We start from the raw sequence: 16805 nt of genomic DNA on the forward strand, positions 1-16805 counted from the left end.
AGCCCTCTCCAGCCCTCGGGGGCAAGCCTGGAGGCCCTCTGCAGCGGTGCAGGGGTCATCCAGACAGAGTGGACATACAGGCTGCACTCGTGGGTTGGCTACCCACACGTGGGTGACCCCGGGCAAGGCCCGGACCACACGGCCAGACGGGGAAGCTGCTGCTGCCCCAGCTCCCTTCAGAGTTATGATAACAATCACATGAAGCCACGTTCCTGGAACACTCAGGAAAGATGAACGGCCATCATCACCATCACAACCAAAGGCCTGGGCAAATACAAACTGGTGCTTCCCCCTCACAGAGAGTGGGGCCCACTCGGCCCTTCTGCTAATTTCTCTGGTGCCTTCCAATCCTGAGGCTTTCATCCAAACGTGCGTGCCCGTAAGAGATGTTCTTTCCAAAGAAGCCACGGCACCCCCTCCAGGGCCAAGGGTACCCTGCAGTGTCTCACACACAGTAGGGACTGTTCTGCTGAGTACAGCTTATAAAGTAACGCACTGAGATGAAAATACGGGCCTTTCCATACAAAGCACGACACAGAACATAAACATGAAAAGTTGGGGGAAAAAAATGCAAATGGCACAGTTCTCAGAGAAAATCATCTTCGGTCTTACATCTTCCGTCAGAAGCCTCGTTCGGATCTGCATGGCACCAAATTGAGAGTCAGACGTGAATACATTTCTTTCAGGGGCAGCCCTAACACAGGACAGGACAGCAATTAACTGGCAACATTCTGAAAGCTCAGTTCTCGCTTAACTGTGTCCCCGTGTCTAAGTGTGTGACTTGTGGAGACTTCCCGTCACTGCTGGTATGTCCACCTGGGTTAGCTTGGGAGAGCCCTGGGAACACAGGTGGAGGGAAGAGAAGAAAAAGGAAGAACGAGGAATGTTACAATTAATAACCTACAGGGGCGTCGGGGTGGCTCAGTCCGTTAAGCGTCCGACTTCAGCTCACATCATGATCTCAAAGTTCGTGGGTTCGAGCCCTGCGATGGGCTCTGTGCTGACAGGTCACAGCCTGGAGTCTGCTTCGGATTCTGTGTCTCCCTCTCTTTGCCCCCTCCCCCACTCACACTGTCTCTAACATAAATAAACATTAAAAAAAAGAATAATCTATACACGCAAGACTCAGAAGAGCTGTGGAAAGCTTCAACACAGTGCCGCTAACTTGCAGAGACTTTCACGGTCCCCAAGGCCTTTATGGAACATCACGGGATCCAGAAGCTAAGGAAATGGCTAAGAGACTCATCCTGCATCACATGGTTGGTGGGATGCTGGGACCCAGGTCTCTGTCCCCATGGCACCTCCCTAGATTGAGCTGGTGTTAGCTAGTCATTTCAGCTCATTGTAAAATCATTTGTAACATCAGCCCTGGTTCTCCCACAGGGTTTACGAGCCAGACCCTGGCCCCAGGAAGCTCACAGTTTCCTTGGAGATCAAATGGATGAATGACTAACAAGACGATTGCACTAGATCTAAATGTTTTGAGGAGGGAGAGATCACTTCTGGTCATGGCAGATTTGGCTCTTGAGTTTCAGAAGGGAAGTGGAACAGGGCTGGGTTCGGGGGTCTGGGTGGGACGCAGGGCAGGGGAGTGACCGGAAGCAAAGGCGGCAGCACCGTCTCCTGGCAGGCACGGAGGCCACACGGGGTGAGGGGAAGGCTGGGGTCCTTGGAACAGGACTTTGAATTCCAGGTTAGGACCCAGAATACAGGAGCTGTAGCCGGAAATAGAGAAAGGGCATAGAATCAAGGAAGGAGATTTGGGGAATGTCTTCTGAGGAAGAAAAGGGAATGATTAAGAGCAAGGAAGGATATCTCCTTGGAACTAATGCAGAGAGAGCAGCCTGACAGCACGACGGGGAGAGGCAAACGGGTAGTGTGGCCATGAGCTCCGATCTGCAAACCAGCGGACCTCTCACCGCCAGGACGGTCATAGCAGAAGACCTGTGTCTTAAACTGGCTGCTCTGAGCTGCAGAGGGCACAGTGAAATTACATTTACATGCTGGTGACTCTCTTGTTTCTTCCACAGGAGCAAGCAGAAAGCTCCTGTCAGCGCAGAGGGAAAAGAAGGAATGTGGCTCTGCGCCCAGCATGTGGCCTTGGGCCATGGCCCAGTTATTGGGGTGCATGACCCAGGCCTTGCTGCCAGAACTGGTCTCGTCATGCCTGAGATCACTGCCGGGGACAGGGGCCCCTCTTCAAGGTCTGTCACTTAGACGTAGACGAGCTACCACACCGCGTCCAAGATGGCACGCAGGCACCCTCTCTCTGCGGAGGAAAGAAGACCTGCCCTGCAAAACCAGCATGAAAGCCCCCTCAGATGGGGGGCCTGCCACAGGGAAAAGCTGGTTTGGGGAAAAACTGGGCTGTTTCACACATGGGTGTGCTGGCCATGGCCACAATAACGGGAAAGCCAAGGGCAGGACCCCATAGGCATGATAAAGCCGGATGACCAAATTCCACAGACTTACTCTTCTTTCTGGACTTTGACACTTTAGAGGGAACAATGTGTCACTTCTGTTTCCGGCAGCCACTGTCCCTAAGTTTTAGAGGACAAGTCCATGACTTGTCCCACAAAGCAGCACATAAAATAAAGAAACAGCATGATAGAAATGCTGCTGTCATCAGCAGCTGTTTATTCCCCAGAGTTGTTTCTACAGGTTGCCCTGTCCGGCCATTTCCAGAAATGTCTGTTACCCTGCCGGCCATCCTGTTGCAGGATGAACAAATCTATCTCTTTTGCCAGAACACAACACAACACAACACAACCAGGAAGAAAAACCAGGCAAGATAAGGTTTAAGGGTTTAATGTTACCAACATTTTCCTTGGAGGTCTTTATGGGTGAAGAGATCTAAAATTTTTATTTAAGAATTTTTTATTTAAGTTTTGACCTAAGTGCCATGAGTTCTGGTCCACGTACAGATCTGTGGTGCCACTGCCACAATCAGGACCCAGAGCACTCCCATCTCCCTGAGTCCGCCCGGCCCTGCTGCTCACTTCCCCAAGTGACAAAATCTGATCTCAGTGCCAGGTCTATTTATTTTCGGGGGGGTCACACTCAGTGCATTTTTATTTGCCACTATAAGTTCTCATTTACAGAAAGAAGAGAACTAGAACTCCTTCACTGGAGGGCAGTGGATGATGAAGAAGCGACAACAACAGTTTGTCTCTCGTGTGCTGGCCAAAAAATTTTATTCTGTGGTCAACGTTTACATAAATCAGGTTGTGACTGAAGAGCACACATCCCCAGTCACAAGCAGCAGGACCAGAGGGGGCTCCAAATATGGGAAATTCTATGGACCAGTCTACCTGCTGCCCATGAGCATGCACACCCAACACACCCGCACCAACACCCACTCACGCCAATACTCACACCTCCAACACATACACACGAAACCCACATTCGGCACACACACGACACATACTCACATATCCAAGACACCCAACGTCCACACCCACCAACACACACTCATACACACCAACACACTCACACCAACACCCAACACATATACACACACGCTAAACCCACTCAACACACCCACAATATACACTCACACACACAACACACACACAAAATACATACTTAAATATCCAACACACCGACACATCCAATACCCACCCCCGACACACAATCATACCAACACACTCACATGCCATCGGACGGTTTCTGAACAGTCTCTTGCATCACTGCAGTCTTCGCTCCTTGCCCTTCTGATGTCGGCAGAGATGGCGAGTGGACGCGGGAAGTCCCGGCAGGTGTCAAACACAATACACCTTCACGAGGCTTCCAGGGTGCCGTTCTCCACTCTCCCGAGGCCCCTGTGCCCGGCCCAAAGAGCGTAGTACTTCACAGCCTTCCTCCGGCTCACCAGTGGCAGCAGGGTGGCGACAGCCCATGCCCTCAAGTGAGGAACAGCACCCTGTCTTTCTATCCACACCAACACAGTCCCGTCACCTCTCCCTCCCGCCTCAGAGGGGGGATGTCGCTCCTCTCCTCCGATGCTGACCCCTTCACTGTTGAGCTGGACACCGTTCCTCCCTGACGCTGGAGGAGACCCACCAAACACACTCCCTGCACGCGGGCCTTCCTTCGTTTAGCACCTTGTCGAAGGTAAAGCACGGTAGTGGGCCTCCACATCGATAGAAATGATGAAGAAATCATGCACGACCCCAAGAAGCTTGGGAATACTGGGGATGTTGATAGCTAATAATGACACACACAGGCCAGACTGAGTACAGGCTAGACCAGAGGCACCTAACCGTGAAGGGAGCCCAAGGGAAAAGCATGATGGTTATGACAGGCGCCTCGGGCCAGGCTAGGCGCACACAGGTGAGTCAGACACACGCAGCTTGTTCGTTTAGTCCTTATAAAAGCTTCGGCAACGGCTGTGATTTTTCCCTCGTAAGAGGAAAGAACAAGGAGCCTCAGAGAGGAGTGGGAACTTGCCTAAAATCACACAGCTCTACGGGAGCAGGTCTGGAATTCAAAGCCAAGTCCGCTGCCACACACGGCGATGAGAAGAGCGGTGGTAAAAATGCCCGCAGCTCACATTTACGCAGAGCTCACCATGCGCCGAGCTCATGTGCAGCAACGCTCGAGCAGCCGCGTTCTCTGCAGGAAATCTCTGTTCGCTCAGCTCACACGTATTAAGACAGAGTTGAGGGAGTCATGTCTAGCATGTGAGTAAGGTCCCCCAGGGAAGCAGGTAAGAGGTTAGAGGCCCAGAGGACGGCACCGTCTTCACACCTTCAAGGTTCTCTAGTCAGATCGTGCTGTGCTCGACCCCTTCTCCGTGCTAGGGGAGTCGCTTCTAATTTTCTGCAAAGGTATAATGGGACATGACAGATGTTGGCTGATTTCAGGGAACTAATCTGTTAAAAGCCGAGTCAGCTGTCTTCGGGTTTTAAATTGAAATCTCACAGGTGGAAAGGCAAGATGCGAATGGCTGTTTCTGGTGAGATGTGTATGTTCCCCCAAAGGCTGCCACTGCAGACCCATACGATCGGGTTCAGAGATGCCGGACGTCACGGGCCCAGGGTTCGGGTGACCAGTGACAGAACACAAGAAACCGGGTGTGTGAGGGTGTCTGCCGTGTGGCAGTGTGAGCTGGGCTAAAACATATGGGGCCACCAATGCCATCCATTCATTCACGTGGCCGCTTAGCCATTGACTCATTCAACAAAGGAGCCATAGGGAACGGTGCCCGCACACGTCCTGAGTGTGCTTGGAGAACACGGGAAGAGGAGCAGTTCCCTCCACCTCCCGCCACTGTGCCCTCAGGCACCTGCCCCTGCCCAGGTATTCTCTCTCAGAGCCCAGCCCATCTCCCACCTCCAGCAGGCACCTAGTCAGCTACAAAAGGAAGGTGGGGTGGAGGCGGGACTTGTTAATGTCAGCTCTTAAGTCCTATCTCCCACTTCTAAAACACCAAAGTTTGGAGTTCAACTCTGAATTCTTAGCCTATACCGTCCTTACATTTGCCTAAAAGGGCATTTCCCTTTTAGTGGCTTTCCATTTAAACACACCTCACATGTGATTGGATTGGCGGGGAGGACCCAGAAGGCGGGGAGGACCCAGAAGGACATCTGGGCGTGGTGCTGTAGCACACACCCTGGGGCCTGGGGCCTTTCGGGGCATGGGTGTGGTCCCTCTGATTTCAGCTGGTGACACGTCCCCTTTCTTTTCTGCTGCAGCCTCCTCTCAGTCTGCCCCAGCCCACCGGGTCCTCACACCAGCGTGGCCCCCACACAAAGGCACAGGACCCTCAACCTAGGGGGGTGGGTGCAGAGTCCCAGCCTCCGGCCCTTCCAGGGCCTGATCCCACAGGCCTTCAGTGGCCCCCTTGGAGGGAGAATGGGGCAGCTCCCTAATTTTCCTGTCACTTCCCCATTCCCTATGTCTCCCAGAAGGACTCTAGGCACCCAAGTCCTGCCTCAGGCTCTGCTTTGGGAACACCCAACCTGAGACCTTCATTCCCACAACGCCAGCATTTGCATCTCTGAGGGCCAGGGCCCAATACCCCAAACCAAGAGCCCGGATCCTCCAGCTGGCTTTAAGACTGGTCAGCAGCCAACAGGGCCGAGGGAGAGAGGCGACTCCGGGCCTGTCTTGCACACTCTGCCTCCTTGGTTTAATAAGAGATGTCCATGCCGGGGGACAAGGGCAGTGGAACCTAGCACACCCAACCACTGGCTCCCCAAGGACAGCTCATTCCGTTACAGATTTGGGGGCAGAGCCGCATAGTTGACGGCACTCCTACTCATTTCTTGAAACCTCAGCACAAAGCACAGTGTCTGGCACATCTTCGGAATTCAAAAAATTACTTGTTCGATGCATAAATGAGGATTATAGCTCCAAACCCGCTGTGGCTCGAGGGAGAGCCCAGCAGCTACAGCGCGGTAAATGCTACATCTATTGTAAAGCATGAAGAGAGTAACCCGCATCATCTCCTCTGCTGCTCATCTGCTTTCTCACCTCACCCGACCAACCCACCTCCTCCTAACCACCCACCTGCCAGTTCACCAACACACACGTCTCCTACCTCACCAACTACTTTTGGATCTTCACTGTCACCACCACTGGGACATAAGGGGTTTGATCACAGGTGAAGGATCAACAGCTCGATGCCAGGCCGTCACCGGCAGCTCTGTTCTCCCATCTCAACCGGGCACACGGTATGCCCACTGGGGGGTAGGCAAGGGATGAGAGATTTTGGAACCCCCGCCATCCAGAGGAACAGTCCTCAGAGGATAAAATGATGATGGTGGTGGGGATGGTGATGGTGATGAAGAGCAGGTGGAAGGCAACTTCTGGACGTGATGGATCTGTTTACGGCACAGACTGTGGTGACGGTTTCACGGTGCATACTTATCTCCAAACCCATTATGTTGCACACGTTAAATATGCACAGCTTTCTGTATGCCAGTCATACCTCATTAATGTTTTAACAGCAGAATTAGCTATAGAGCTTGTTTAAATGTATGTCACCTGGCCCCACCCCCAGAGAGCCTGTGCATTAGATTTGCTTTGCAACTCAGGAATCGCCATCTTATTTTTATTATTTTTTAATTTTTTCAAATGTCTTACTTATTTCTGAGAGAGAGAGAGAGAGAGAGACAGAGGGAAAGAGAGAGAGAGAGAGAGAGAGAGAGAGAGAGAGTGAGCAGGGGAGGGGCAGAGAGACAAGGGGACACAGGATCCAAAGCGGGTTCTGTGCTGAGAGCAGACAGCCTGATAACGGGGCTCAAACTCACCTACCGTGAGATCATGACCTGAGCCGAAGCTGGATGCTTAACCAACTGAGCCACCCAGGCGCCTCAGGAATGTCCATTTTTGAGAAGTACTTGGGTGGTTCTGGGGCAGGAGGATCCTTAGATTACACTTTGGAAACAACAGGCTTATGCCTCGAGGCCCAAAGTGGTTCGGGCCCAGCCCCAAAGCGGTCTGGCCCACTGTCCTCAGGTTTCGGGACACGTAGTTGGTATCCCTGCAGCAAGGCAGGAAGCTGGGCCAAGTTTCCGGGGCACTAACACTGCTCAATCTCTAGGGTTGCTCGGCTTTGCCCGTGTGGTCTGTGAAGGTGCAGGTTATTTCACGGTCTTTGAAGGTGTGCGTGTGTGTCTTTGCATGTACGTGCCTGTCCGCTGCATGTGTCCGTGTGTGTCCTTCCCTGAGGTGGTGTGGGGGACACCTGTGCCCGTTGGCATCTCTGCTGCAGCCGCGTGTCAGCTTCTGCCACCAAGGCGCTCACAAGGACACCTTTGTCTGCAAACGCCATGCACGGGTTTACGCTGTGGCACGCAGCTGGTGTGCACGAACACTTGCATACGTGGGTGCGCGTAGAAGGGAAGGGCACTTGGGCCGATGTAGTCGAGCACACACGAAGCTTCCCACTTGAGCTTTCCAGTAAGAAAATTTTAATTTCAAATTATTTCACTGTACGGTTCAAGGTCCCAGAGATGAGTAAAGGGAAACTGAAGATAACCTACCAGCTGGACAACTTACTGGTTACTTCTCAGAAAGCTAAAAGCTTTCACGTATTTATGGCCGTCTCCCTGGGTGGATGGGATTGTCAATGGGTTGAGTATTTCACTTAATACCCTCAAACTGGAGCCTTGTCCTGTTGTTATCTGCTAGTAACAAAAGACTCATTTAAAAAGCCAATGCCTGCAATGTGATTGGTTTCTACACTCTTCAATCAAACCTAACTTCTAGTCAGGCATCTTTTATACTTTATTATCTGTACAAGTTACGTAATTTTTGAAACTACTTATGTTTATGGCTTTATGAAGCTATGCCCCTCTTCTGAAGTGACTCAGAGTACGGCGTTTTAGAATGTGCCGTGTCCCCTCCTCATAGAGAGGCGATCATGGAGGGCTCCCAGTTTGGGGTAAGAAGGCCAAACTCAATCCACAGGAGAGAAAACAGTCCCAGGGCCACAGACAAAACCACCGACTCTGACCCACCATACGGCCAAACACAGGCCCTGGTCATAATGGGGTCCAGATGCAAGAGTGTGGATGGCCCCGTTGATGTTCTATCAGTGACTCAGTAGAACACAGTGAGCTGGGGACACACAGGGCCAGGAGAGGGGTGGAAGCCTCCCGACTCTTCCAGAGCCTATCACTCAATAGCAGGGGTGGGATTTGAAACCAGGTTCCAAAGAGACGAGAGCTTCGGAATTGTGCTTTAGAGAAAGCAAGGTCAATAAACAAAAGAAAGCAAAACAAACGGATAGAAAACTATCCCCTCTAGGCCAATTATGCAGTCACAGTACCTGGAAAGTTAAATGCACTAAAAGTGTTCACATTTATACTGGGGGGGGGGGGGGGGGGAGGCATCATAATCCAGGGCTTATTCCTAAACAACTAGTACTGTCTCCTAACCTCTGCGTTTCCCCAACTCTGTTTTTCTTTGCCATTCCCGTGGAATAACTTCATTAACATCCTTAACTTCGTTCAATTACTCTGTTGTTAAATCCAAGCCCCATATGCCTATGTTAATGTCCACGATCAGACCTGATTCCCCTAACCCTTACTTTCCGACTCAAGCCTTCAGCTCCTTCCAGATGTGACCATCTTCCCTTATTTATGCCAATCCTGGTGCCTCCCAGGCCCCCCTACCCCCATCTCTCATTTCCTGTAAGACCCACCTCAACATTCCTCCGATACAGCTCTTGCTCTATAAATCTTCCCTGTTAGCCCATCTTGCAAATTCTTTCACGGACTTTAAGTTTCTTGAACTGGTTTGCTCATGATTTGCTCCCTCCAAGGCTCAATGAGTGTCTGCAGCGTGATCAAACACTGGCAATAGCAAAACATCGGAATTACACTCCGGGTGATTCGTTTGTGTCCTGTGATCACCTCAGAGACACCATAAACTCTTCCAGATGAGTGATCTCTCCTTACCTCGTTCCCTTTAGATCTGCCACAGGACGCACAGTAGGTACCTAGTGAATGGCAGATGAATGGAACTGAATTAAAATAGACCTTCACCCCACCTAAAACAACCATGTAACCAATCTGAAGACAGACTCTGCAACCAAAAGAATCAGACAAAAAAAAGGTTAGATTATTCTAAAGAAGGAGATTATCTGGCCATTTTTTATGTCCTAAATTTTTATGCCCATTGTTTTTTTGAGGTTTTAGTAACGGTCTTAAGTGTTCCAAATTAAGTCTAGACGGAGTGTTCTGAATTGCCAGAAACAAAAAAAAAAAATCCACACATCTTAATCACTGACTATCCTTTGCCTGAATGGCATGTCTTTCCATTTGTTTTTCCTGAGAGTAGAGCTTAATATTTGGTCCTGTTTTTAGTTTGCTGATCACGCCTATAGTGGAAATACCCCCATGTCAATTTACCATTGGCTTTCCCTCCACCAGAAAACAACAACAACAACAAAGCAAACAAGCCCCACAAAAACTGGTATGGATGTAGAATCAAATAAGGAAATGGCAGAGACTTCCAAGGTGAGGTAACAAAAGTAAGTTACCTACGACTCCATTTCTTAGGGTGTGAGCATGTGAAAAGCGATACCATTAAGGAAATCTTTCTCCCTAGCAGTATTTCTTGGAATGGACCTGAGACCACCTGCACAAGCTCACCCCCAATTGTGTACATTGAAGTATGTGTGCGTGGGGGGGGGGGGGGTGAGGAGGGGGGGAGTGGAGAGTCTCTCTGGAGGCGCTCCTCTGGAATTCTGATTTGGTGGGTATGGGGCAGGACCTTGGTAGAAATGTGTTCTTAACAAGCTCTCCTGGTGATCCTTATGAAACATACAGTTTGAGAAGCAACGGAATTTGGCAGTTAACTATGTAACAGACCTTCAAGTTGGAAGGTCAAGTAGGAAGGGGATACTCATGCATCAGATATAAAAAACTAAAAAAAGGAGCCTCTGTTTCCTGAAAAACTCACAGTTGAGCTTGCGGCTGCAGTAATATGCCCCCAACCTCGGCCACCCAAATGCCAGAGTTCCCTCCCCATAACACCACCTACTTTTCCAGGTACCTTGGGCCGAGGACAGGAACGTCTATGTCATACTGTTTCCACATCACACGTTGGGCAAGGGAATAAGATGATATTTAATACTGTCCCATTTAAAATAAGGAGTGACAGGCTTAAGCGTCCGACTTCGGCTCAGGTCAGATCTCACGGTTCGTGAGTTCGAGCCCTGTGTCAGGCTCTGTGCTGACAGCTCAGAGCCTAAGCCTGCTTCGAAATCTGTGCCTCCCTCTCTCTCTTCCCCTCCCCCATTCACAGTCTGTCTCTCTCTCAAAAATGAACATTAAAAAAATTAAAATAAAATAAGGAAGGGCATGCAAGTGTCCTCCTCTTTGAAAGGGAGAGGGGCGCCTGGGTGGCTCAGTCGGTTAAGTGTCTGACTTTGGCTCAGGTCATATCTCACTGTTTGTGGGTTTGAGCCCCACGTTGGACTCTGTACTAACAGCTAAGAGTCTGAAGCCTGCTTCGGATTCTGTGTCTCCCCCTCTCTGCCCCTCCCATGCTCATGCTCTGTCTCTCTCTTGTCTCTCAGTAATAAATAAACGTTTAAAAAAAAAAGAAAGAAAGAAAGGGAGAGATCCCCAGGGGATAATGTCCCCAGCATAGATATAGGGGGATGCTGAGGGAACCAAGGGATCCACAGAAGGACAGATGCAGTGTGCTGACTTCCTTATCCCAGGCAGCTCAAACAGACACATTCTCTCAAGCTATGGCTGTAAATGTCTTCCTTCTCAGATTAACAATGGACAATTGCAGATTTTCTTTCCATCCCCAGTCCCCATAAGAGGCAATGCAATTGGGAAAATCAACTAGATAAATGTGGCCTGGAGTTGGCTGTCCCTCAGAGCTAGGACTAACACAGATAGAGCTGGAGACTGTCCTCAAACACCTGGATTGCTCTCTATGGTTGCCAACTACTCTGGGATTCAGATGAGGCCTGGGGAAGGAACAGAACATAGGCCTCAAACTGGGCTGGCTTTCATGTTGACTGTGCCCTTGAATCCAGAGCTGGGCGCAGAAAGTCACTATAAGGACCCGAAGCAAGCTTTTTGGCCAAAGTGACCCTGAGGAGGAAGAGGTCAGCCTGCTCAGAATTTTGGTTAACAGTCATCTAAGGGCCAAAGAAAAGGAGTTACATCACACCCAGGTGGAGGACCTTCCAAGAGTAATGGGGGTGCAGGGGCCAGAGGTGGAAGCTGGGGAGGGAGGAGCTAAAGAGAGCCCTGGGACTGTCTGCAAAGAAGCCTTCCACGCCCACCAGATGCCCCGAGCTGGGTCCCAGGCCCCCGGTGCAGACACAAAAGCAAAGTAAACTGCAGAGACCATCTGGTGGGAAAGGGACAGGCACAAGATGGTAAGATGTGAGGACATAAAGAATACCAAAGTCAAAGTTACTGGATCCATCAAGCTGTGCTCTGACAACTTGTATGCATTGCCTTTTTTTAAAAAAAAAGAAAAAAAAAAGAAAAAGAAAAACAACAACAACAACAACAATCAGTCCCACAACCCTGGGATCATGACCTGAGCCGAAATCAAGAGTTGGATGCTCAACCGACTGAGCCACCCGGGCACTCCTGCATTGCCTTTTGAACAGTTTTTAAAGGTCCTTTTATAAGTCGCCATGTTCACTTTCTAGTAAAGGCAAATAACACTGGTACCTGTTCGCTGAATGGCAATTTAGGGTAACTGAGTAATAAAAGCCCGAACACCAGCTATTCCTGAACCAGACCTGCGAAGGTGACAGGGCGATCACGCCGCCCAGAGCTACCCCTGGAAGAAGAGCACTTTCTAAAGAGAACATGCGTCGGCTGTCTCACCCCCGCATGTCCTTGTCCTTCAACCCTTCCCTGGGGGTTCACGCAGGGCCCTATCCCACAGCCTCCAAGCTCAGGCCCCGCCTCCCCCTTGGCCACGGCGCGGCTCATGGTTTCCCTCTCCACGTGGCTCCAAAGCAGACGGACAGACGGCAGACTGCAAGCACGTGAGCAGTAGAACCGTCCCTCCCGGAGCTGGCAGGGAGGCAGGGAGGCCAGGAGCGGAGGTCAGCAGAGGCTCCTCTTGGGCCGGGGAGATGGTGTGTCCGTGCATCTGGATGGAGTGGGAAAGGAACGCTGGGGAAGGACTGGGGTAGAGCCTGAAGAGCTGCTGTGGCCCAGCCTTCTAAAGGGGAGGGCGGGCCAGGGCCCCGAGACACAGCAGGGGTGGGTCCCAGAGGCCGGTGAGGCCCCACTGGATGACGAAGGGGCGGGGACACGACCTGTAGGCTCAGACTTCCCAGGGAAGGAGGTGTGAGGTTATCTGCGGAGGCCTGCAGGCTGAGGGCGGTAAATGAAGCAGGGAGAGGGCAGCCTCGGGGATGGGTGACCGGTCCGCGGGCCCACTTGCCTCTGGCACATTTCGCAGCCTTTCTCAGTGGCCGCGAGCATCAGGGCAGAAGGGCTCAGGCACACACGAGTCTTGGGACTTCGGTTTTATGGCCTACACGGCAACCTCTTAAATGTGGGTCGGCCCTGGCTTCTCACGGCAGCTCAGCTTCGCTCCTCGCCGACTTCCACCCTCGCGGGCCTGCTCACCGTCACCTCAAACGCCGCCCATCACGGTCTCCCCAGAACGGACTCTCCTGCTTCCCGTTCCTTCCCGCTCCTCACACACCAACCACGAGCTGGACAGTGAGCGAGGCACTCGGGGGGTGTGGTGACAGTGAGCGTCACCAGGGCGCATCGTCCCAGCAAGCCCGAGGCCGGTGACCGGACTTCCCCAGCTGGTGGGTGAGGAAGTGAAGGCACGGAGAAACAAGGCAACAAGCCCACGCCACACAGCTCAGCGAGAGGGGGGATCCGGTTCAACCCCGGCTCTCTCATCCGGGGACCCACCAGAGCTGCTGTTTCCAACCCTAGCTGCTGTGCTGGGATCCCCAGAAAAGCTGTTAAAATAACATCCGTGCATGACCCCACACCCAGAGAGGCTGATTCAGCTCGTGGGGATTAGGACCCCACCCGGCTTATTTTTCAACTCCACCCCTCACTCCCCCCCCACCCCCATAGGTGACTGCAACACCCGGGCCAGGGCTGGGAGCAAGTATGCCAGAGACTCCAGAGGGTCTGGCCGGGGTCTGTGGTGCTGTACCCCGGGGCCCAGCAATGTGCCTGGCACACGCTGGAAGGGCAGTCAATCCTTGCTGACTGACAGAAGGAATGCAAACTCCACACTCCCCATCCAGGGCTCCAAACCTGGAGCTCCCACCCGGCATGAGCTGACTGGCCCCTGGGCCACACCTCACCCTCCTGCCCTGCCTCCTCCCCGGGGACAGAAAAGTCATTCTCCCCGCCTCACCTTCGTCCTGCCACCCCGTTCACCCGCCTCAGGGCTTGCTCCGTGTTTAAGGATGCAGCTGTGGCCCCTTGGTCTGGTATTTCAGACCCCAACACCCCAGTTTATCCTTTCAATCACATCTGCCACCACCCAGGTGCCCCGCTGTGCGGGCGGGGGTCCTCCTCATCTCCCGTACAAGTCTGGAGGCTTCCTGCAGCAGTGACTTCGGTGGTGCCCGCCCCGTCCAGGCCTGGATCCTTCTCACCCACGAGGACCTAACTGCCCGGCGGTGCCCTTCACCCCAGCCTCCAGGGATTCCCTTCTGACTCCGAAGGTCTATGCCGAGAAGCCTACTCGGCTCCGGTCTCGCATGGCCTCTGACCATGAATTCCACGTGCACGTGTCCTCGTTTTCTGACTAAACTAAGATCACTTGAGGGCAACAACCGTGGGCACGTAATTTGGCTTCTCCCACAGTGGCCGCCACCGCCCATGCTCCGTGAGCGCCACCGGGCCCTCGCCATTTCGTCTCTGTGAGAGTGGCCTTACCTGTAGTATCTGGACTGCAGGTAGGTGGAACACACAGCCTTGGACACGTGACTGGCCGAACCGAAGTCGATGACCTTCACTCTGTACGGCTGCCTAGACGGATCTACCAGCATGATGTTTTCCGGTTTGAGGTCGGCATGGATGAGACCGAGGCTTTTCAGCTTCATCAGGGCTGTGGCTACCTGCTGGAGGACTGGGCGGATGTACTTGAGGGGCAAGGGGCTGAACTTGTTCTGCTTCAGAAAGTCATAGAGGTTCTGCTCCAACATCTCAAAGACCAAGCACGTGTGGTTCTTGTGCTGGAAACACTCGTAGGCGCGGACAAAGTTGTAGTCGTCGGCGCTCTCTGTGCTCAAGCGGGCCAGGATGCTCACCTCGATCTGACCCTGCCGGGCATATGACGGGTGGTTCTTCAGGATTTTGATGGCCACGATTTCATTGGTGCCCCGTTTCCAGCACTTGACCACTTGCCCAAACGTCCCTCGGCCCAGGAATTCTAAAACTTCGTAAGTGTTGGTCATGGAACACAGCACCTCATGCTGGACCAGCTGGTAATCACCCTCGCTGTTGGAGCCACTGTTTTTGGAGGTGGCAGTCGATGTGGTGGCAGTGGCTACAGTGGCCCCACTGGCATTATTCTGAATCATGGGTGGATGCTCTTCGATGATCTGCACGCTGCTCGTGTTCTCAATCTCCTCACTCTTACGCTTGAGTCCACATTTTTGGTAGGTATCGAGAAGGCTCACAGTGCTGCGACGCATCAGGTTATGGGGTCCGCCGAGGACCTGCCCGGTGACAGAAGTGCTACTTGCTGATGTTACGACTATGTGCCCGGTGCTTCCTGGGAAGATGATGGTCTGCTCGTAAGGTAGGCTTGGGTTTGGGATCGGCAAGGAGGTGCTGACGGTTGTGGTGGCTGGCTGAGAAGGTGGGATGTTCTTGCCCTGGCTGTACGCTTTGCTGTGGGAGCCGTACCCAGTCATGTCCCAGGCGGAACTCGGCTCCACTTTCAGTTTCTTCACACTACAGAAGGCACTTGATTGAAGGGTGTGAGGGGAGAAGACTTGCACATGTGAGGCCATACCTAGGAGGAAAAGAAAGGGAAAGACACATATTTTAGTCGCCACGAAACGGACGAGCTCAGCAGATTCATCTCAGCTGTGACCGGTGGCTTGGGTCCTAGAGAATATTTTCCTCCCACTTCAAAGCAAGGTTGGGAAAGTGAATGTATCCACCCCCCCCCCCCCCCCACCCCGGGGAAGCACATTCTGGTCACTCAGTTTGTGGGGCCGAGGAGTTCGTGTTCCGCCTGCCACCGTGGGGGGTGGGGAGGGGGAGAACTGTAGAGTCAGTCAGGAATACAATCAAGACTCAGATACAGAGTTGGAATATCAGGTCTTTGTTCGTGACTTATTTGTTTTTATAAATACCGTTTGGGATAGAAACAGATTCTTCCCCAATTCTCGCTGGGTTGCAATCCTACTAAAACCGAGGACTGTATCAGGTGGCCCAGGTAACTGTTAGACTTAATTGTCCCACATGGTCTGCTACTCCTTGTCACAGACCCTGTTGGGTTAACTCGTTCGAAGAAACATCTTCCTCTACGGGTCCAGGCATGGCGCCACTCATGATCCGGTAGCTTCTGGATGAACCGTAATTATCCCCTGGGATCTTAGTCACCTTAAATGAATTCTCTAGGGCTGAGTAGATCAGCAGTTAGTCTGATGCTTCCATTTAGATGGTCTAAATAAAACATTTTGTCATTTATTTTGTTTTATATCATTGAAACCTTTACTTTTTTTGTGGGGGGGAAGGAGTGGGTAGCACCATTTATGGGCTCTACTCACTAACTTTTCCTGCTGAATTCATCTATCCATAAATTTATCTATAAAGTACTGTTCTTTCGTACCAACATCTCAGCCACAATTTAGATAACCTCCGAAATCTATTAGACTATAACTCTGGAATAGTTGCACAATTTAGAATTTTGATGATTCTAAAAACAAACAAAAATCATAGAAAAGTATCAAGGAAAAATAAGGCAATGAAATGAGGAAGGTAAGTTCTTAACGGTGAAAGTGGAAACAAACACTGCTCATCATCTAACTGTAGTTGATAAACATTCGTTTTTGAGAGAGAGAGAGAGAGAGAGAGAGAGGGAGGAGAGAGAGAGCAGGGGAGAGGGGAAGAGGAGAGAGAGAGAATCCCAAGCAGACTCCATGACCAGCGTGGAGGCCAATGTGGGGCTCAGTCTCACAACTGTGAGATCATGACCTGAGCCAAAATCAAGGTGAACTGAGCCACCCAGATATGCCATAACCATTTCTCATAGAAGCACAAGGACAGTGGGATTTCCATCAAGGACTGCTGGTGTCTAGCCATCCTTGTGTTCCTGTCTCAGACCCCTGGCATTACCTAGAGTGGTCATTAAACATTTTCCTT

The 16805-nt window shown here is 51.7% G+C and overlaps 1 protein-coding gene across 9 annotated transcripts in view; it reads right to left on the bottom strand.

Annotated features, from left to right (window-relative positions):
• HIPK2 (homeodomain interacting protein kinase 2) overlaps positions 1–16805 on the bottom strand; it is a 184083-nt gene that overhangs the window by 108898 nt on the left and 58380 nt on the right. For all 9 annotated transcript variants that reach the window (XM_042926327.1, XM_042926307.1, XM_042926296.1 and 6 more), the window contains one exon: positions 14364–15447. In XM_042926327.1, the coding sequence (XP_042782261.1) occupies positions 14364–15447 (1084 nt within the window). The remainder of the gene's footprint in view (positions 1–14363; positions 15448–16805) is intronic.

This window comes from Panthera leo, chromosome A2 (assembly GCF_018350215.1).
Source record: "Panthera leo isolate Ple1 chromosome A2, P.leo_Ple1_pat1.1, whole genome shotgun sequence".
NCBI classification, from domain to species: Eukaryota; Metazoa; Chordata; class Mammalia; order Carnivora; family Felidae; genus Panthera; species Panthera leo.